At 44.0% G+C, this 23,971-nt stretch overlaps 1 protein-coding gene across 1 annotated transcript in view; it reads left to right on the top strand.

Moving 5' to 3' along the window:
• PAPSS1 (3'-phosphoadenosine 5'-phosphosulfate synthase 1) overlaps positions 1 to 23,971 on the top strand; it is a 174,858-nt gene that overhangs the window by 83,390 nt on the left and 67,497 nt on the right. Inside the window, exon 8 of the mRNA XM_075350584.1 lies at positions 22,690 to 22,895. Coding sequence (XP_075206699.1) covers positions 22,690 to 22,895 — 206 coding nt within the window. The remainder of the gene's footprint in view (positions 1 to 22,689; positions 22,896 to 23,971) is intronic.

Raw genomic sequence — 23,971 nt, 5'->3', positions numbered from 1 at the left:
GGAATATCCACCGGGCTATGTGCTTGGGTAATGTGCCTATGATCATTTACTAAGTGTTATCCTGTCATTACTGTGAACCTGGAAAGGCACTTATATTGATCTTGCTGGGAATACTTCCCTGTCCTTTGGACTATGTGTTTGTGGTATGTGCCTATTGTTATTTACTAAAGTGTTATTCTGTCATTTGCTGTGAACCTTTTTATGGTATAGGCACTTACACTGGCCCTGCTGGGAATATACCCCTGTCCATCGGACTAGATGTCTGGGTAATGTGCCTATGCTCATGTACTAAAGTGTTACACTGTCACTTACTGTGAACTTGTTTATTGCAATGGCATTTACACTGGCCTTGCTGGGAACATACCCCTGTTCACCGGACGATGTGTGTGGGTAACATGCCTATTGTCATTTACTTAAGTGTTATTCTGTCACTTACTGTGAATTTATCTTTTGTATAGGCACTTACACTGGCTCTGCTGGGAATATATTCCTGTGCATTTATCTGGAATGTGCTTAGAGTTCTTGATTAGGTGAACACATGTTTTTTGTAAAAGGCACTTACACTGGCCCTGCTGGGAGTACACCCTTTTGTGTGCACCTAAGTTGATCCATGCAGCCCCACATGGGGTTCTTTATTCGCTCTTATGTGTCATTTAACCTTTCTACTTGTCACAATTTTTTATATCCCATGTAATATTTATATGCTTGACCCAACCAATTAAAGTTTTTCTATGTGCAACTTTCGGTGTTGGTGGTTCTTGGGCCATGGGATATGATGTAATATAAGGCAAATTTAAAGACTTTTTTTTTCTGCTGTTTCAATATGTTCCTGAAGTTGTTGCCTTTTACCTTATATAAGTCTGTTTTAACTGTCCTGGCTGTTGCTAATTAGCACTCATACTTGGTCAACATGGGAAAGACAAAGGAACATTCCAAGGCCATCAGAGACAAGATCGTGGAGGGTCACAAGGCTGGCAAGGGGTACAAAACCCTTTCCAAGGAGTTGGGCCTACCTGTCTCCACTGTTGGGAGCATCATCTGGAAGTGGAAGGCTTATGGAACTACTGTTAGCCTTCCACGGCCTGGACAGCCTTTGAAAGTTTCCACCCGTGCCGAGGCCAGGCTTGTCTGAAGAGTCAAGGCTAACCCAAGGACAACAAGGAAGGAGCTCCGGGAAGATCTCATGGCAGTGGGGACATTGGTTTCAGTCAATACCATAAGTAACGTACTCCACCGCAATGGTCTCCGTTCCAGACGAGCCCGTAAGGTACCTTTACTTTCGAAGCGTCATGTGAAGGCTCGTCTACAGTTTGCTCATGATCACTTGGAGGACTCTGAGACAGACTGGTTCAAGGTTCTCTGGTCTGATGAGACCAAGATCGAGATCTTTGGTGCCAACCACACACGTGACGTTTGGAGACTGGATGGCACTGCATACGACCCCAAGAATACCATCCCTACAGTCAAGCATGGTGGTGGCAGCATCATGCTGTGGGGCTGTTTCTCAGCCAAGGGGCCTGGCCATCTGGTCCGCATCCATGGGAAGATGGATAGCACAGCCTACCTGGAGATTTTGGCCAAGAACCTCCGCTCCTCCATCAGGGATCTTAAGATAGGTCATCATTTCATCTTCCAACAAGACAACGACCCAAAGCACACAGCCAAGAAAACCAAGGCCTGGTTCAAGAGGGAAAAAAATCAAGGTGTTGCAGTGGCCTAGTCAGTCTCCTGACCTTAACCCAATTGAAAACTTGTGGATGGAGCTCAAGATTAAAGTTCACATGAGACACCCAAAGAACCTAGATAACTTGGAGAAGATCTGCATGGAGGAGTGGGCCAAGATAACTCCAGAGACCTGTGCCGGCCTGATCAGGTCTTATAAAAGACAATTATTAGCTGTAATTGCAAACAAGGGTTATTCCACAAAATATTAAACCTAGGGGTTGAATAATAATTGACCCACACTTTTATGTTGAAAATTTATTAAAATTTAACTGAGCAACATAACTTGTTGGTTTGTAAGATTTATGCATCTGTTAATAAATCCTGCTCTTGTTTGAAGTTTGCAGGCTCTAACTTATTAGCATCTTATCAAACCCGCTAAATCTGCAGGGGGTTGAATACTACTTGTAGGCACTGTAAATAGGAGAGGATCTAGTCCTCTGGGCGTTGCATCGCCCCGTGGGCGTTTGCATGCTATCTGTGGTATCGCGCCCCTGTGGGTGTGATACCATGGATGTACATGAGTAACATGCGCTTATGAAGCCGGCAAGTAAACACCCAGATTTGAAGGCTGCGCGAACGGCAAGCGCACACGTGTGGGATCTCCAGGGGCTTTCCGTGGTATCATGCTCCTGTGGGCGTGATACCATGGATTTACAGGTCAGCTCCTGGAGATCCTGCGCGTGTACTCTTGCCGTTCGCGCAGCCTTCATATCCGGGTGTTTACTTGCTGGCTTCACAAGCGCACTGCGCATGATCAGAAGACTCCTGCCGTTCCAACATGCGCAGAGCGCGTCTAAAGCCGGCAAGTAAACACCCAGAAGGCTGCGCAAATACTAAGCGCACACGCACGGGATCTCCAGGAGCTAACGGTGACGTCGCTCATGTAAATTCTTGGTATCACGCCCACAGGGGCATGATACACGGAAAGCATGGAAACGCCCAGGGGACTAGACCCTCTCCTATTTACATAGGGAACATGTAAGTTATAAAACTTTTTTTTTTATAAAATCATATTACACAATATAACAACACAGGGATAGGTAGGAAGGGGTTACTAGGCCACACATCACCCTGCTTGCAGGTTAGACCTGACAGGTTCCCTCTAAGGGGTACTTTGCACACTATGACATCACAAGCCGATGCTGCGATGCCGAGCACGATAGTCCCCGCCCCCGTCGCAGCTGCGATATCATTGTGATAGCTGCCGTAGTGAATATTATCGCTACGGCTGCTTCACATGCACTCACCTGCCCTGCGATGTCTCTCTGGCCGGCGACCCGCCTCCTTATTAAGGGGGCGGGTCGTGCAACGTCACTGCAAGATCACATGGCAGGCGGCCAATAGGAGCGGAGGGACGGAGATGAGCGGGATGTAAACATCCCGCCCACCTCCTTCCTTCCTTCCGCATAGCCGACGGGAGCCGCGGTGACGCAGGTAGGAGATGTTCCTCGCTCCTGCGACTTCACACATAGCGATGTGTGCTGCCGCAGGAGCGAGGAACAACATCGGACCGTCACGTCAGTGTAATTATGGAATTCGCCGACGCTACACCGATGATACGATTACGACGATTTTGCACTCGTTAATCGTATCATCTAGGCTTTACACACTACGATGTCGAGAGCGACGCAGGAAGTGCGTCACTTTCGACATGAACCCACCGACATCGCACCTGCGATGTCGTAGTGTGCAAAGTACTCCTAAAGCTCAAGCTCCAGTTACACATTAGATGTAAGTTTGCTAAACCCACTGATTTCAGGGGGACTGGATGACTATGATGTGCATGTGGGCCTCCTACCTCTCCCTGACAGATGATGTCGGGAATGAAGAAGGCCATTGAAATTTAAGCCCCCAGATCTTTTGCTTTCCGGAAAGATAAGCTGCTGACAACATTGTCTCCAGCCACTTGCATCCTACAGCTCATGTACAAAATACTATTGCTTGGCTGAGGCAGGGGCAAGTTGGGAAAGATGGCTGTCATGTGAACAGGAGTGTGTGGCAGGCGTTACACAGAAGTAGGGCGCTTCCGCTGTCACCCCAGTATAATGCTGCTGCTTGTAATTCTGGCATGAGCGATTGGGAGAAAAGAAAAGAGTGTTCTTTGACATCAAAGTCTGAAGTAAATATCCACATTTTTCGTTTGTCTCCTGGAATAAATAGATGATTGGCCTGCATAGGAAAAATAAAATAGGCTGCTCATTACAATGCTGCATTTTGTGGTCCACTTGCTTTCCCCTAACATGCTTGTTCCTTATTTGTTGGACTATTTTAACCCTTTTTGCTGCCAATGTAATTCCCATGGAGAGGAGCCTAGCACAGTTGTAATGAGACCCAATGGCCTTTTCTCTCCACAAGCCCCATATAAGCTGCACGGTCTGCTTCTATGGTATATAAGACCTTCTTGATGGCTCATTTTCCTTAATGTCTTTTTCTACTTTTGTTTTCTATAGTGGTGACTATTCTCTTTTATATGATGGAATATTAACTATTTTTAACACTTAACCTCCAAAAATGTTACCGTATTTTATAACATGTTTCTCTAGCTATTGGCCCACATATCTTGATGACCCGATTGTATGTACTATATAAATGAACTGTATTCATGGCAAGGTCACAGTTGAATACCTAGGAAGTGTTGAAGTAGACATAATTGCCTGGGACCTCTGATAAGTGAAGAGCAGTACTCCATCACTCACTGATGCTAGCACTGAGGCCTTCATCTCTGATCACCGGGGCCAGCTCTGAGTAATTGATATATAAAGTGATTGACCACAAAGCATAAAGAGTGGAAATTGTAATATGTTATTTATTCTGCGATTGTTTGAAGTTAAAGTGTGAAAGACTTGCTAGATGGCCTAATAGTTGTCTTCTGAAATATGTTCCATGTAATCTGTGTGTGTGCAGACTTTAAAGTACATTACTTTGGCTCCACATGTGTTTCATGATATTTGACAGATATATGGCACATTGCTCACTGGAATACCTCCATTATTTAGTCTGCATGTTCACGTACTCTGTATATTTGTATTGTATCTACTACTAAACTTAATTTAGGAAAATATTGGAAATAGACACTCCTCAATATTGAAATAGTAACACCAAGAAGCAAAAATCTTGTAATTACCAGATCCATAGACGTGTTAAGATTTGCAAATGATTGTAAAATTTAAACTACATTTTTAAAACCTCTCGATTTATTCAGTATCACGTATGACCATCATGCAGAAAAATACAAGCACTTGGGTGATATCAGTGAAGTTAGTAATGGTTGTCTGAGGAACGTTCTGCTGTGCTGAATGCACTTGGGCTTGCAAATCATCAAGATCCACTGCTGGCAGCTCACATTGATGTCCCAGATCTAATTAATGGGAGAGAAATCTGGAGACATTGTGTGTCATTGTTTGCATGTTTAGGTCATGCATGCTGCTAACAGTAGAACAAGCAACATGCAGCTTGGTGTTGTCATGTTCAAAAAATTGCTTCTGAAACACTTTGGAGAAAAGGCCGCACCGTTGGTACCACGACCAACTCAACAAAATGCCAAGCTGTTAGTATAGTTGGAATGAAGATGAAAGCGTTTCAGCTACTATATGTTATGCTACACCACACCATAATCCCTGGATTAGGACTCATGAGACATTGCTGTCAGTCTTCAAACCAATCTCTAGCTATCACTGCATCCAAACCAAAAGCAAGACTCATTGCTGATTGAGGATAGACCTCTCTCAATTTCCACCTTGCTCTACACCATGATAGCCTTTGACAGCAACAGTGTGAGGTCAGTAGAATACCTGTAATTGGACGTCTAGCTGGCACCTCGGTGTTAAACAAATGCCGTCTGATGGATTGTGTAGATTCTGTTTGCCTAGTTAGGCTTTGTATGTGACGTCCAATTTCACTTGCAGTACAGAATGGATCATTCTTGTAAATAGTGGTAAGTCTATTTCTCCAAAGTGCCCCAGGAGCCATATTTCAACACCGTGCCAGACCACGCTACTGTGAGCAGCTGGAATGGTCAAATTGTGCTACCACGGCCTGCAGCATCTCTGGCCTTGTCTCCCTTCAAGCACATCTGAGACATTATTATTTGGGAATTGCAAGGGGATCTGCCAGCAGCGGATCTTGATGGTCTGTGTGCCCAAGTGCACTCAGCGTGGGAGAACATTCCTCAGACAATCACTAGTAACCTCACTGATAGTGTCATGATTTCTCTGCACAGTGCGTCTTGTACAAAATGAGTGACTGCTATGGAATTAGGATATGCTCAGCCGTCAGTTCAGCATCCCTTCCTACCATTTACCAATGAAGGATTACAGCTAGAGATAGGTAACTGTAGCCATTTTTATACCATTCTCTGAGAAGCCCTTTAAACCATCATCCTAGTATTTATTCTAGATGCAAAAATACAGTTGATCCCATGTTAATATTATTAGTTTACCAGATCATATCAAGTTCCTGTCATAGGTGATTGCTAAAATGTGATTTGTCCTTTGGCATTTTTCAAAGTGTAAGTTAATGAAAGATTCAATTAAGTTCAGAGCTTCATAAAAAAAAGTTATAATCCATTAGTCACAGTTGATAGAAAAAATAAAATCAAACAGTTTTGGTTGAGATACCTTAATCATTTGACTTTTCAATTAATGACTTTCAGTAGGGTAATACACTTTTTAAATTACTCATTTTATTTATAAAAAAAAAAAAAGTCTAAGAAGTGATTCTCACAAAAATCCCATGCCCTCGTACCATCACTTACCTGGTCTCCTCTATAAAAAGCCTTTAGAGCACCACTGCAGCTTTTTTGTTTCATTTCACCACTGGAGTGTTTTAAATGTAAGTCCCCTAGTTTCCCGGTCTTCTACTTGTCTGCTGCTGTCTTCATCGGTTTACAGCATTGCTCCGGTCTGTCTCCGGGGATTAGTGACCTGCCAGCAGCTGCAATTTTCATGGACTGTGCTAGAGATTACAAATCAATGCAAGTCTATGACAGCCTCATTCTGGCCTCGCTCTGGCTCTCCATAGAGTTGCATTAAGAGCTTGTGACGGAACGTCTGACTTCTGGCCAGTCAGAAGTTATGGGAACAAGATGGTACCACGTGACCGGAGTGGTGCCAAAATACGATGAAAACGCTGGAAGGTAATTATAAGACCTGGGGACTTGGATTTAAAGGGAACCTGCTGTGACGCCCTGGCAAAACCAGGTAGTCACAGTTAGGCCCCTGCATAACACCTTCCCTCATTAAGAAACACACAGCCAACCAGAAAACCCTAGTCACCCCCCCTTAGGGAAAGATAGACACACCAGTGGGCGTGACCAGGCAGTTGGGACACGCCCATCCAGGGGTCTAGACAGCCCGGGGCGGGAAAAAGAGTAGTCAAGGTCAGAAAGGAGTGTGGGCTGGAGCTAGCTCCAGCTGTGAAGTCCAAGTTGAACGGTACCAGGGTAGGAGCCCTGGTGCCACTGGCTTGGAGGCAGACGGTGGTCTCCATCAGCAGGAGACTGGAAGACGGCTCGGTGGAACCGAGGTGCACCGGGACAGGGTTGTAGCCCCCCGGTAACGACACGGGGAACCGACCCGGAAACCGTAGCACAAAGGGGGGTACTCTGACCCTGAAGCCAGGACCAGAACCAACTGGAGCTGGTTAATTAACCGACTGAGGCCAGGACTAGAGGTCCTGTACCACCCAAAGTCCCTCATAGAAGACAACAGCCCACCGATTAGGGATAAGAGGTCACCGCCAGGGCCCATAGATCCCACGGGCCAGCGTCTGCGGGCACGGCTCCTTAGGCCACATCCAGCCGGGAGCGGACTCCTGAGTTTCACACTAGGAAAGTCCATCTTACATACAGCAGTGCAGGAAAAGGATAGTGACCACCAGCCGGGTAGGGGACCAGAACGCAACCGGCCGCGGCATCGGCCACCATCACCTTGGTTTACCAGAGACTTGTGTGTTTTACTAACTGTGAGTACACCAGCACCCCCTGCGGTCGCCATCCCCTGCACACACCAACCGGGTCCCGGGGCCACTATCACTGCCCACGGAGGGGTTAACAACTTGCTTGCTGCACAACATCTCCCCCTGGTGCCCCGTAACAGCATTGGTGGTGTCCCACCTCACCACACACCGTGGGTGGCGTCACAAACTTAATACGGCCCAGCCTGTACATATACGTCCCCCCACTTATTCGGCGTGTCCGCGAGACCCCCGGGTCCGGAGACCCTTGAGCCACCACCCCTGAAGGCCCGGATCCGAGCAGCGCCGGCTGCTGGCACGGGGGCGGCACACTGCTACCACTTTTTTGGCGTATAAGCTGCGGCTACCACCACCGGGCTCTTATATACAGCATTCTAATATGCTATATATAAGAGCCCAGGCTGCTGTGAGAACATAAAAAACACTTTATAATACTTACCTAACGGTCGTGTGGTGGGCCATGTGGGCGTCTCCATTCTCCGGTGCCGGCGCCGCCTCTTTCGGGCATCTTTGTCCTCCTTCTCTAGCCGCGGTGCATGATGGGTCCGACGTCATACACACTCGCCGGCATTCCTGAGCAGGTGCACTTTGATCTGCCTTGAGCGGAGGGCAGATCAAAGTATATTGTAGTGCGCCTGCGCAGGATCAGCGAGTGTGTATGACGTAGATGCGTCATGCACACAGGCTTCAGAAAGACGACGAAGATGGCCGAAAGAGGAGGCGCCGTGACCGGAGAACGGAGACACCCATATGGCCCACCGCAGCGACCATTAGGTAAGTATTATAAAGTGTTTTTTATGTTCTCACAGCGGCCTGGCCTCTTATATACAGCATGTTAGAATGCTGCATATAAGAGCCTGGTGGTGGTGGCTGCAGCTTATACGCCAAAAAGTGTTGACAGGTTCCCTTTAAAGCACCACTCCAGTGGTTAAAACAAAACACTGGAGTGGTGATTTAATATAAAAAAATATAAAAGTCATCAATATATATATACACACAGTGAATATAAAGTGTCTACACAGCCCTAGTTAAAAAAAAATAAAAATCATATTGCGAAGAATGATTTCAGAACTTTCTCCATCTTTAATGTCACCCATAATCTGTACAATTTATTGAGAAGCAAACTGAAATCACTTCAGGTGGAAAAGAAGGGAAAATAATGTGGCTGCATATAACTATGCACGCCCTTAACTAATATTTGGTTAAAGTTGTTTCTCAATGGATTTGTATAGATTATAGGTGACATTACATGTGGGAAAAAAAGTTTGGAAATCATTCTTCTTGCTATTACTTTTTTTTTTTTTTACACGACAATAACCTGTTGTTTTAACAAGTTTGTAGACTTTTAACATTCATGGTCAATAGATGTGTGTCCCATGCAATCAGAAGACAACAGCACAATCCATTCGATAGTCAAAATGTGCTTTATTTAATCCAAGAAGTGCATTACAAAGCAGTGAGAGAGCCGGGTGCAGGCCCCCAGGGGACGACGGCCGTTTTGCACTTCCTAGTGCTTCCACGGGTCCTGTGGAAGCACGTTTTGGATATCGAATGGATTGTGCCGTTGTCTTCTGATCTCCTGGGAGCCATATTGGAATTATTTTTCCCTCTTCAATGTGCACCCATGACCAGTGTGCTATTGGATAAAGACCCGAGCATTACCCAGACCTAATCCTTCCCTACACCATTTCAAGGTGTAACGCGGTGCTGCAGAACCGCATTTGTTTTTGTATACTATCAATAGATGTGTCTTGTTGAGGTGAGCGCTGCCAGATGTGTGATGTAGAGGCTTCTCGATCAGTTCACAGTGGAATAACCATGCGCACTTGTCTTTGGGGAGAGCGGTTGGCTTTGAGGTTATTACTGATGTGCTATGACACTCCCATGCTTTAATCTACACACTCATTGATTAAAGTGAACACCACGTTATTGATAATTCTTGTGTCTAAGCTGTGTCATCATCGACCTGTATAGGCAGTAATGTCATACTACACTTTCTTTACTTTCCATTACTGTATGCCTGTTTCTCTTTATATATAGTAATATATACAATATATACTTTTGTGCGGTTGCCAATGGTAAATTTCTGCTCCCCACTTTCACTTTATTTTTCTCCATTCATTTCTCTGGCTTTACAGTCACATCAAAAGAGACTAATCCTCATAAAAACCACTTTACAGTAAAGGTAAATGAGGTCAGAAGCAAAGTGCTCACCCCATCATGCTCATTCTATCCCGACTCCGTAAAACTTCCCAAACACTTCATTCCTCCTTCTGATTATCCCGGGAGCTGACTCCCCTCTGATTCTTTGACGTGACACATTAATGTTGTTTAGTATGTGTCATATTATATCAAAGCTTTTAAAAAATTGGAAACAGTTAAACCGTGTGACCGTCAGTCTGAAAAATTGACCTCATTTGTGGTCTTCGTTCGAACAGTTCAAGATGCAGCATTTATTTTTCCTGAACGTTAACAGTCTATAAAATCATTCAAGAATCTGAGTAATTTGGCAGTGATGGTGGCCAATAATGCTTTTTTCTGTTTTCCATGATAAGATTGGTACAGGGTATAACAACTCCTCAATTTCTTCTTTAAATAGACTCTGGTTTCTCTATCATTGGATTTATTTCTGCTGTTTATAAAGCATCAACATATTCTGCAACGCTTAAAATATGTTATCACTTTCTCCACTGAGGCTCACAATGTATATTCCCTATTAGTATGTCTTTGTGGGAAGAAACTGGAGCGCCTAAAAGAAATTCCTCCAAACATGAGAAAAGCTTACAAATGTCACAAAGATGTTGTCCACCCCAGTGCTGCAAAACTATAATGATAACCACTAAGCAACCTACTAAGAACCACCTTCTAAATGCTACTCATAACCTTCTCTCTACTATTTCTGTCCTCACATCCTAAATACAACCAATAGCACGTAAGGGCACCCAAACGATTACTGTCTAATGACCAGATCATTCATCCTTATATGTAACCAATAAACTAGCATGACGATGGCCGGACCAGATACTACATGTGTGCTTCACCTTTTGTGTCCCCCTCTTTCCCCATAGATTGTAAGCTTTCGAGCAGGGCCCTCATTCCTACTGTAGCTGCTGAATTCTGTGCTATTTTGTTTTTTTTTGTCTGTACAAGCCCCTACCTGATTGTAAAGTGCTGCAGAATATGTTGGTGCTATATAAATAAACTCTATTATTATTATTAACCTTGCTGACCACCTCACCTTGCTTAACAGTTGTCTAGTGCTGTGTAAACTAAGGAGATATTTTAACACTTTAACACATGTTATTCTGACCCTATCCCATTCCATCTCATCCCTAACCGATGTCTTAACCTCTGGTGTCTATCTTTATTCTTTCAAACATGCGATAATCAGACCTATCCTTACGAACCCATCCCCTGACCTCTGCATCCAGCTATATCATCCCTTATCGCTGATCCTTCTTTGCTTCCAAACCCCTGAAACAGCAGGTCCACACTGAACTTTCCTCCCATCTCTCTCATCTAACTCACTCTTCGACAACCTACAAATCTGACTTCTATCCCCACCACTCCACTGAAACTAACCAAAGTTACTACCAACTTACCTCCAAAGTTCTGTCCATACCAGTTTCACACAAGCGTTCTTTCTCTCATGCAAGAGAATTGGATTGATTATGGTAATGACACTTATCCGAGATTTTTATCAGTATGTCAGCTTTGTATGATCCGATTCTTTCACATTAGAAAAAATTAATAACACACTGTCAGATGATAGAGATCACAATTTCTCCATCTTCGTAAATTGGACTGCACTCAGATGTCATCCGCGTGCAGTCAGATAATTTCCATGCACCCATACACTTGAATTGGTGCGCATCATCCAATTTCCACTGCGAATCATTGTGCTGTGGTTTTTTTTTCCGTTCGTTTGGCATGAGAAAAAAAAACTGATAAACCGTAACCCCTAAAAATACATTGGTCTGAGTGCTAATAAATAAATGTCAGAGGGGTACAATACATATACAACCCGTAGAACAAAGAAAAACACTCTTAACATATAACTTTTAATAAATGAGATTAAAAAGTAATAAAAAAGACACTCAAAGACAAACTCACATGAAAGCAGAGTATGGAACCGTCATATGTACAGCACAATAGAGAGGATAAAAAACTAGACCTTATAGAACCTAGACATCCCTACCTGGCAGTGGAGTTTATGGCTCTTTATAGTTTGTGGCGCCCCCACTCAACATTGAGATTCCCTAAAAGTCCCCATCATTCTTCTACTCAAAAGATAATAATAAACCGCCTCCAGTGATATTAATAACTAGAACAGTATTTTGGGCATAAAGAAAATCAATGTTCCAGACAGTCCCAAGCCCGGGTCACAACACGTTTCCCCGCATTAAATGCCTGGGGTTCATCCAGGTACAAATATGTAGGGAAGTCCGGGATCCAGGATGCTGAGTCCTCGACCTATGACCTATAGTGTGTCACGGTGATCTGGGGAGAGCAGAGACCAGGGCTCCTAGACTGGACCTCAGACTTGGGGCGGGGAGGGTTTTTAAGGGGGGGGGGTTTGGCTATCCCTTATCTCAGAGTTACCCATCATGCTGAGGATGTCTGAGCTGCCAGCCTGAACCTGTTCGTGACCAGCCCTGACCTAATACCCCCAGGAAATAACCAGACCACAAGAGGAATTTCGCAGCACAGCAAGCAACACGCAGTAAATCACAAGTTATTGGTACACAACAGCACATGGAGAGGTTTAACAAAGAGCTATAGTCTGCATGGGAAGACAAATTCCTAAATCTTAAAAAGGTGAAAATTAAATGTGATATGTCTCCCGTACCATGTGATTCAAAATGTAACCAGTAGGCTAACAGAAATTAACTCCTGCTAGTCCGATCACTAATGAGCACACAGCTGGTCGACGCTCGAGTCTGCCAGTGCAACTCAAACACCAGAGAAAGCATAGTAAGTCAGTCTGCAGTCTGAACAGCCTCTGATGCCACCATGAAACTCGGCAAGTTTAGAGCCCAACACTGTGTGACAGTGCTTAAAGATGATACCTGAATGCCCTGTCAAGTAGGCACCATTTTAAATCTCAGTGCCTCTCCAAAAGGAGGCTTGAAATATAGCCAGTAAACATAGGACCAGAATTACTTCCAAAGGGGGTCATGTTGAAATACTAGAGGATAAATACATAAAGCTCTGCATTGTAAACACTACCAGAAAGTAATATTACATCAATACAGGGCCTCCCCCAACCAAAAACGGCACTGCCCTGACAACATATTAACCATGGAACACAGTGCGCTCCACATCTCATTATGCAGGCGCTCATTTCCGTCCTCAAGATTCAATGCTCACGCCCCCTCATAACGCAGGAGGGGCCCACCCTGCCCACTATCGGTATGCTCACAATTGGAATGCTCCAGTTGAAAGAGTGCAGGCATCGTATACATGTTTCAAATGAAACGCAAATGCGCTCCATGTAGAGGGCATTGTTAGAATGGAACGCAAAAGCGCTCTATATATAGGTGCACAAGCACTATATTAGCCATTAGTGGCCAGGGTAATGTACTTTTGGGCAAGAAATAGAGGAGGGTAGAGGAGGAAGTGGCTACGTTTGAGAGATTAAGATGCACACAATTACTATAGTGTAGATAGCCTCTATGAGTAGAAATAGGGTATGCATTAAATTTGAACAAAATCTCCATATATCCAAAAGGATACAACAGTGGATCACAAGGAAGAAAACTTAATGCATATTATGATATTTGTTGACTACCCTTGAAAACTGTATTAGTCAAATTCTGGAGCTTTCCACAATAAACATTGTGATAAAGGATAGATCTACCGTATTCATTTAACAACTTGAAAAATAAGGGGGTACACAAGTCAGAGTGAATAGCACAGAAAAATGTATCTATGTAGTCCTCAGTGGAGCTAGAAAATGCAAGTATCGTGATCCAAAAACTGATCTATACAGTTTTGTACTGAATATTCTCAAATACGTATTAATGGAAAACTAAATAAAGCTGGTGAAACAAAGTTGTTCATTTAGACCTTTTGGGCTAAGTGATTGCATAATAAAGATCCATTTAGTTTAACTTTGAAATATTTTTTTTTCATTCCAATCTCCTTGCCGCAGGGGTTGTGGAATAGTCTTGATCACTCAGAAGGTAATAGAATCTATTTTTCCCCATGAGCTATGTTAACATGTCTTGCAAGTGGTGCGTTGCGCTCGTGCCTAATGTCTTACGTAATAGAAAATGTCCATCTCACCGATCAGCTGCTTGCTGTTAAACCGGTCCAGCGCACGGAATGGTTGGCCACCAGGAATTAGGAGAAAAAGGGAAGTCCAGCGCAGTCCATAAGTGAAAACATCCATGCTTATTGAAGGTAATAATAAAAAATTCCAGGAAATAGCCGCTCATATCATGGTAATCCAGTTAGAACAATGCGTTTCGCCGCTTAGGTCTTAATGTTCCACCATGGTCGAAACGCGTTGTTCTAACTGGATTACCATGAAATTAGCTGCTATTTGCTGGAATTTTTTATTATTACCTTCAATAAACGTGGATGTTTTAACTTATGGGCTGCACTGGACTTACCTTTTTCTCATACCTAATGTCCTCCAGATGCTCACTAATGCGTACACACAGTCGTTTTGCCAATATAGTCTAGAGGACATTGGCATGTGCACATATAGACCACCCCCATCGTCTTGCAGTTTTCAAACCCTATTTGAAAAAGTCTGTTTTTAAATACCCTATGAGTTGCACTGCTCTCAAAACTATTCAAAGGCGAAATCCAATTACAAAAACTACATTTTCCACATTTGAAAGTCCCTCTTTTCTATCAAGACACAAATACTTTGTATAGTGGCTATGTACCACAAAGTACTTTATCGATTTGCACCGTCTGAAAGTAAGAAATAGTCTGGGAGTAATGAACTTGGAAATTTTAGGGTAAGCCACCAAGATGCCTCATTACTTTATCCATCTGGTCATCAAGCGTGCCGATCAGGCATCTCAGGAAGTTTCTCTACTCCTATTTATTGGGGTCAATAATGTGGTTCTATTTTCTCTCCAGGCTTACGAGTAAGCCTTTTCAATAATTCCCCTAGGGTAACCCCTATTAGTTAATCTTTTTCAGGCTCACCGGCTCAATCTCAAAATAGGCAAGGAACGAACAATTTCTCCGCAACCTTAAAAACTGCCGCTTAGGGATCCCTCTCTTGAGTGGCATGGGGTGATTACTCTCCCACCTCAAGAGGCTGTTGGTTGCCGTCGTTTTGCGGAAAATTAAACTTTTTAGGCTTCCATCAGATTGTCTAGTCATGGTAATATCCAAAAATACAATTCTATTTCCTATCTCATGAGTAAAGGTCAAACTAATGTAATTTTGATTCAAATGTCCCACAAAGGCATCAAAAGAGAAACCGTTCTCTGATGAGAAGACGAGGCGGTCATCTATGTATCATCCCCGGAAGATGGTGTGGGCTCCAGACGACATCCTCGTTCCTGCAAACCACCAGTCCAGGAGCAAATTGGCCTATGTGGGGGCAGAAGGGTTCCCCATGCTGTCTCTCTGAGCTGGTGGTAGTATTTATCATCAATGAAAAAATTACTTTGCAAGATAAAGTGAAGTAGTTCAAGGATAAACTGATTCTGTGGTACTAAGCCTACTGCTGCCAGTCGAGAGTTATGTCAAGTGCTGCTATTGAGTGGTTCCATGTCTATAGAGGCTAGGTTTACACCAAGTTCATAAGTCATACCATCTAGCATAGTAAGAAAGTTGGTGGGATCTGTTACACAAGACAGTAGAACCGTCACAAAGGATTTCAGGATCTGGTTGATACAAATGCTTACATTCTGACACAATGCTCCTATATTTGAGACAATGGGTCTATCTTTTAGAGGGGGTTATCTGTTATGGATCTTTGGGAGAGCATAGAATGTTGCAGTTATGGAATGTTTAGGTAACATTAATTCATATTCATTTTTTGATACAAACCCCCTCTTTAAGGCCCTTTTTAAGAATATCTGTTAATTGTGATAGGCTAAGCACGAGATCTAATCTCTTTATACATCCTAACATCTTGTTTGCTTTTGCAGCTGCTCAGCTTATTTGTAACCAGAATACCCAAAATTTCTCCATCTTCTCCATTTTGTCTGTATAAATTGGACTGCATTTGGATGTCATCTGAGTGCAATCTGATTTCCACCCACCCGTATACTTGAATGGGTGCGCGTCATCCGATTTCCACTGCAAATCACAGCATGCTGTGCCTTTTTTCTCATGCCAGTTTGACATGAGAAAAAAAAAGCTGTTTGACAGTACACCTTAGAACAGGGGTGGGCAATTAATTTTCCCATGGGGCCGCATGAGAAATTGGGATTGGTTTAGAGGGCCGGACTAATATAATTACCTCAGTTCTACCCAATATATTACATCACTACACCCCCTCCATATACTACACCTGTAATAAACTACACCACTACACCCCTATATACTACACCTGTATTATACTACACCCCCCATATACACCTGTATTATACTACACTCCCTCCATATAAATGTAATATACTACACCCCCATATACACCTGTATTATACTACACTCCCTCCATATAAATGTAATATACTACACCCCCATATACACCTGTATTATACTACACTCCCTCCATATAAATGTAATATACTACACCCCCATATACACCTGTATTATACTACACCACTATATAATACACCTCCGATATACTACATCATTACACCCCTATATACTACACCTGTAATATACTACATCACTACACCCCATATACTACACCTGTAATATAGTACACCCCCATATAGTACACCTGTAATATACTACACCTCCATATAGCACACCTATAATATACTACATCACTACACCCCATATACTACACCTGTAATATAGTACACCTCCATATAGCACACCTGTAATATACTACAACTCCACATAGTACACCTGTAATATACTACATCACTACACCCCTATATACACCTGTAATATACTACATCACTACACCCCATATACTACACCTGTAATATACTACATCACTACACCCCTATATACACCTGTAATATACACCTCCATATAGCACACCTGTAATATACACCTCCATATAGCACACCTGTAATATACTACACCTCCATATAGTACACCTGTAATATACTACCCCTCCATATAGCACACCTGTAATATACTACACCTCCATATAGTACACCTGTAATATACTACCCCTCCATATAGCACACCTGTAATATACTACACCTCCATATAGTACACCTGTAATATACTACATCACTACACCCCATATACTACACCTGTAATATAGTACACCCCCATATAGCGCACACCTGTAATATACTACAACTCCATATAGTACACCTGTAATATACTACATCACTACACTCCTATATACACCTGTAATATACTACATCACTACACCCCATTTACTACACCTGTAATATACTACACCTCCATATAGCACACCTGTAATATACTACACCTCCAGATAGCACACCTGTAATATACTACATCACTACACCCCCTATATAGCACACCTGTAATATACTACACCTCCATATAGCACACCTGTAATATACTACATCACTACACCCCTATATAGCACACCTGTAATATACTACACCTCCATATAGCACACCTGTAATATACTACACCTCCATATAGTACACCTGTATTATACTACACCCCCATATGTCACACACCCTGCTCCCCATACAGCCTGCACCCCCATATCACACACACTACACCCCCATATGTCACACACCCTGCCCACATATTTCACCCTGCCTGTACCCCAACTTACCCCTCTCAAACACTCTGCACCCCTTCACATCCTTCTGTCAGTCTGCAGCTCTCATATGCCACTCACCCTGCAACTCCATCTTCCCACATATGCCACTCACCCTGCAACTCCATCTTCCCTCATATGCCACTCACCCTGCAACTCCATCTTCCCACATATGCCACTCACCCTGCAACTCCATCTTCCCACATATGCCACTCACCCTGCAACTCCATCTTCCCACATATGCCACTCACCCTGCAACTCCATCTTCCCTCATATGCCACTCACCCTGCAACTCCATCTTCCCACATATGCCACTCACCCTGCAGCTCCATCTTCCCACATATGCACTCACCCTGCAGCTCCATCTTCCCACATATGCACTCACCCTGCAGCTCCATGTTCCCACATATGCCAATCACCCTGCAGCTCCATGTTCCCTCATATGCCACTCACCCTGCAGCTCCATCTTCCCACATATGCACTCACCCTGCAGCTCCATGTTCCCACATATGCCAATCACCCTGCAGCTCCATGTTCCCACATATGCCAATCACCCTGCAGCTCCATGTTCCCACATATGCCAATCACCCTGCAGCTCCATCTTCCCACATATGCCAATCACCCTGCAGCTCCATGTTCCCACATATGCACTCACCCTGCAGCTCCATCTTCCCACATATGCCAATCACCCTGCAGCTCCATGTTCCCACATATGCACTCACCCTGCAGCTCCATCTTCCCACATATGCCAATCACCCTGCAGCTCCATGTTCCCACATATGCACTCACCCTGCAGCTCCATGTTCCCACATATGCCAATCACCCTGCAGCTCCATGTTCCCACATATGCCATCACCCTGCAGCTCCATGTTCCCACATATGCCAATCACCCTGCAGCTCCATGTTCCCACATATGCCAATCACCCTGCAGCTCCATGTTCCCACATATGCACTCACCCTGCAACTCCATGTTCCCACATATGCACTCACCCTGCAGCTCCATGTTCCCACATATGCACTCACCCTGCAGCTCCATGTTCCCACATATGCCAATCACCCTGCAGCTCCATGTTCCCACATATGCCAATCACCCTGCAGCTCCATGTTCCCACATATGCACTCACCCTGCAACTCCATCTTCCCACATATGCCAATCACCCTGCAGCTCCATGTTCCCACATATGCCAATCACCCTGCAGCTCCATGTTCCCACATATGCCAATCACCCTGCAGCTCCATGTTCCCACATATGCCAATCACCCTGCAGCTCCATGTTCCCACATATGCCAATCACCCTGCAGCTCCATGTTCCCACATATGCCACTCACCCTGCAGCTCCATGTTCCCACATATGCCACTCACCCTGCAGCTCCATGTTCCCACATATGCACTCACCCTGCAGCTCCATGTTCCCACATATGCCAATCACCCTGCAGCTCCATGTTCCCACATATGCCAATCACCCTGCAGCTCCATGTTCCCACATATGCACTCACCCTGCAGCTCCATGTTCCCACATATGCACTCACCCTGCAGCTCCATGTTCCCACATATGCACTCACCCTGCAGCTCCATGTTCCCACATATGCACTCACCCTGCAGCCCCCCTCCCCCTCATGTCCCCTCTTTTCTTATTACCAGTCATCATGTGTCCACATCTCCTTCAGCATTCAGCATCTCTTGCTTTCTGCCCGGCATCCAGTGTCTCCTCCCACACAGTCACATGGGCGTGACATCATCGCAGGTCCTACAGTGCAGGATGAATTATTCCGTCTGCTGTGCTGCTTCTTCCTCTCCCGGGCGGGAACTTTTGAAATGACACACGCAGCGCAGTACTGACAACGTCAGAGCGCGCGCGTGTGTCACTGACAATTAGTGCCGGCAGGGAACAGAGGAAAGACTCCTGCGTTCCGCTGCCTGCACTGACTGTGCGGAGTGCGGACCTGCACAGGATCTCTCCTTGCTCGGCACGCTACAGCCCGGCTCCACTGCACCGGCTGAAGACGGGCGGGCCGGTCACAGAGAGCAGGCGGGCCGGATGTGGCCCGCGGGCCGCCCCTTGCCCAGGTCTGCCTTAGAATTACATAAAACATTGGATAGCACTCTTCTGATGTATACACTGGTGTGAGCGAGCCCTTAGAGCAGTCCTCTGACTTTGACAGTCAATCACTCTTTTGCACTGCAGATTCTCTTTTTTCCTGGCATCAAAGTCTGTACCTTCTCCTGAATCTCCTCAAACGTCACTAACTGCACACTTAGCACCTCCTGTTCCCCTACTACCCTCCTCATCTCTCCCTGTGAGTGTTACTCAAGGTTCTGTTCTTGGACACCTACTCTTATCCATCTATTCTTCTGGTTTAGGACAACTCATTAAGTCCCATGGCTTCCAGTATGCTCTATTTGCTGATGATACTCAAATGTATCTCTTTGACTCCGATGTCTCCTCTCTGCAGTCAATAACCCCAGAGTTAATCAGTGACATCCACCTTCTCATCACACTTCCTAAAGCTGTGTACAAAACTCCTAATCTTTCCACTGCCTCACTTAACTCCCACCACCAGACCTACCTAGCACTTTAAACAACCTATCGAACACTTTCCCCTGTATCACAAGTCTGCAGCCTCTGAGTATTTCTTGACTCTGTGTTGTCCTTCAATCAGTGGTGCTCTAAAAATACATTTGTTTTTTTCTCTTGAAAGGTAGAGAGCAAAGTACTAGCTGTGCCTACATGTTTTATAGGAAAAGACAGGGATCAGGGATGTGCCTACATGTTGTACAGGGAGCAAGGTACTAGCTCTGCCTACATGTTTTATAATCTGAGATGGAGCAGGATGCCTCCATGTTTTACAAGAAGAGACGAGGAGCAGGGTACTAGCTGTGCCTACGTTTTATAGGAAGATACAGGCAGCAGGGTACTAGCTGTGCCTACGTTTTATAGGAAGATACAGGCAGCAGGGTACTAGCTGTGCCTACGTTTTATAGGAAGATACAGGCAGCAGGGTACTAGCTGTGCCTACGTTTTATAGGAAGATACAGGCAGCAGGGTACTAGCTGTGCCTACGTTTTATAGGAAGATACAGGCAGCAGGGTACTAGCTGTGCCTACGTTTTATAGGAAGATACAGGCAGCAGGGTACTAGCTGTGCCTACGTTTTATAGGAAGATACAGACAGCAGGGTACTAGCTGTGCCTACGTTTTATAGGAAGATACAGACAGCAGGGTACTAGCTGTGCCTACGTTTTATAGGAAGATACAGACAGCAGGGTACTAGCTGTGCCTACGTTTTATAGGAAGATACAGGCAGCAGGGTACTAGCTGTGCCTTCATGTTTTACAGGAAGAGACTACTACCATAGAAGTACCTATACACTACAGTTCAAAAGTTTGGGGTCACTCAGACAATTGTCTTTTCCATGAAAAATCATACTTTTATTTATCAAATGAGTTGCATAATGAATAGAAAATATAGTCCAGACATTGACTAGGTTAGAAGTAATGATTTTTACTTGAAATAATAATTTTCTCCTTCACACTTTTTCTGCACAGAATTCTCCCTTTGCAGCAATTTCAGCTTTGCAGACCTTTGGCATTCTAGCTGTTAATTTATTTGCTGAGGTAATCTGGAGATATTTCACCCCATGCTTCCAGAAGCCCCTCCCACAAATTGGATTATCTTGATGGGCACTTTTTGCGTACCATACGGTTAAGCTGCTCCCATAGCCGCTCAATAGGGTTGAGATCTGGTGACTGGGCTGGCCACTCCACTACAGATAGAATACCAGCTGCCTGCTTCTTCCCTAAATAGTTCATGCATGATTTGGAGGTGTGCTTTGGGTCATTGTCCTGTTGTAGTATGAAATTGGCTCCAATCAAGCGCTGTCCAGAGTTATGGCATGGCGTTGCCAAATGGAGTGATAGCCTTCCTTAATCAAAACCCCTTTTACCTTGTGCAAATCTCCCTCTTTACCAGCACCAAACCAACCCCAGATCATCACATTACCTCCATGCTTGACAGATGGCGTCAGGCACTCTTCCAGCATCTTTTCAGTTGTTCTGTGTCTCACAAATGTTCTTCTGTAGGATCCAAACGCCTTAAACTTCGATTCGTCTGTCCATAACACGTTTTTCCAATCTTCTTCTGTTCAATGTCTGTGTTCTTTTGCTCATATTAATCTTTTCCGTTTATTAGCCAGTCTCCGATATGGCTTTTTCTTTGTCATTCTGCCCTGAAGGCCAGCATCCCGTAGTCGCCTCTTCACTGTAAACATTGACACTGCCATTTTGCAGGTGCTATATAATGGAGCTGCCAGTTGAGGACCTGTGAGGCGTTGATTTCTCAAACTAGAGACTCTAATGTACTTGTCTTGTTGCTCAGTTGTGCAGCGGGGCCTCCCACTTCTCTTTCTACTCTGGTTAGAGCCTGTTTGTGTTCTCTCAAGGGAGTAGAACACACCATTGTAGGAAATCTTCAGTTTCTTGGCAATTTCTTGCATGGAATATCGTTAATTTTTAAGAACAAGAATAGACTGTTGAGTTTCACATGAAAGTTCTCTATTTCTGGCCATTTTGAGAGTTTAATGGAACCAACAAATGTAATGCTCCAGATTCTCAACTAACTCAAAGGAAGGTCAGTTTTATAGCTTCTCTAATCAGCAAAACTGTTTTCAGCTGTGCTAACATACTTGCACAAGGGTTTTCTAGGGATTTATATTCATTCATTAGCCTTCTAACACAGCAACACAATGTACCATTAGAACACTGGAGTGGTGGTTGTTGGAAATAGGCCTTTATACACCTATGTAGATATTGCATTCAAAACCAGACATTTGCAGCTAGAATAGTAATTTACCACATTAACAATGTAGAGAGTGTATGTCTGTTTAATTTAATGTTAGCTTCATTGAAAAATTGTGCTTTTCTTTCAAAAATAAGGAAATATCTGAGTGACCCTAAACTTTTAAACTGTAAGGTAAGTTTTTCAGGTATAGTGTGGGACCAACATACTAGTCCTGTGTATTTTGTACAGGAAAATACATTTACTACTCAAGAGACACAGAGTATTATTTCTGAATATTTGATACTAGTTTATGAAAATGTGTATGCTGGATTTATCGGTTATGTCACATATTACCTATTTTTCCACAGGCGGCGTCATCAACTTGTCTGTACCCATTGTACTTACTGCAACCAATGAGGAAAAGCAAAGACTTGATGGCTGCACAGCTTTTGCGCTTATTTATGAAGGAAGGCGAGTTGCCATTTTACGTCATCCAGAGTTTTATGAGCACAGGAAAGAGGAACGATGTGCCAGACAATGGGGGACAACCTGTAAGGAGCACCCATATATTAAGGTCTGCTTGACATCCTATTTACTGTTGTTTACACTAATCCATTTATTTCCTTTCATTATCAACACAACTTGTTTAAAAGCAAAGATTTGTATGAAATGCTTTGACTTTTGTAATTTCTGCTGTTGCATTGGGTTAGTTTGACCAGCAGAGGGCGCCCTTGCCGTGTTTTAATACACTTTACCTGCATAATGCTCACATCAAGGGACCATATTTGTTTCATCATATTGATCCTTCGAGATCAGGTCATAAGATCGGCGGCTGTTCAGGACATTGCTAAAACCTGTTTAGTGAAGAGATTTATTATAAAATATTAGAGCAGCATTTGTACAAATAAACAATGAACAGGACTGTTGGGAGATATTTTTGTGCTGCTCACGAAATTGGCCACTGACTACTTTAATCTATATTCCCATATATTTATCTATGCCTCAATGTTACCTGTTGATGAGTTTTTTTCTTTCCCAGATTGCAGTTTTCTGTGTTGTGGCATAGATGTGTAGATAGCTATTATCCTCAATTTTGCCATGGTTTTATATTTTGTTTTATGATGGTCATTTTTTCGGTACAAATTGATCTGGAAATAAGATTTGCCAGGTCGTATGATAAGTTTTTTTTTTTTTTTTTTATTTTACTACTTTAGTTTCTTAAAGGGAATAATCTGTCAGTAGGATCAGTCCTATTGGGCTTGTGGTCGTAGGAAAGCAAATAAAATGATACCTTGATATTTGTGATTCGATATCTTATTCCAGATAAATCCACATTTGTCTTATTTGTAAATATACTATTAAGATCTATGCGCCGGACACAGATCTCCCTGAGAATCTCCCTCCAGGGCTTATATTAAATGTCTTCTCTCGTCACACACAGATTTGCAGTGAGATCAGAGCATATACAGTACAGCGCACCCTGAACGGTGTACAGCGCACCCCCCCACGTGGTGTACAGAGCACCCCCCCCACGCGGTGTACAGCGCACCCCCCCCACGCGGTGTACAGCGCACCCCCCCCCACGCGGTGTACAGCGCACCCCCCCACGCGGTGTACAGCGCACCCCCCCCACGCGGTGTACAGCGCACC

The sequence above is a fragment of the Anomaloglossus baeobatrachus genome, chromosome 1 (assembly GCF_048569485.1).
Source record: "Anomaloglossus baeobatrachus isolate aAnoBae1 chromosome 1, aAnoBae1.hap1, whole genome shotgun sequence".
Taxonomy (NCBI): domain Eukaryota; kingdom Metazoa; phylum Chordata; class Amphibia; order Anura; family Aromobatidae; genus Anomaloglossus; species Anomaloglossus baeobatrachus.
This window is presented reverse-complemented; position numbering and strand designations above follow the sequence as displayed.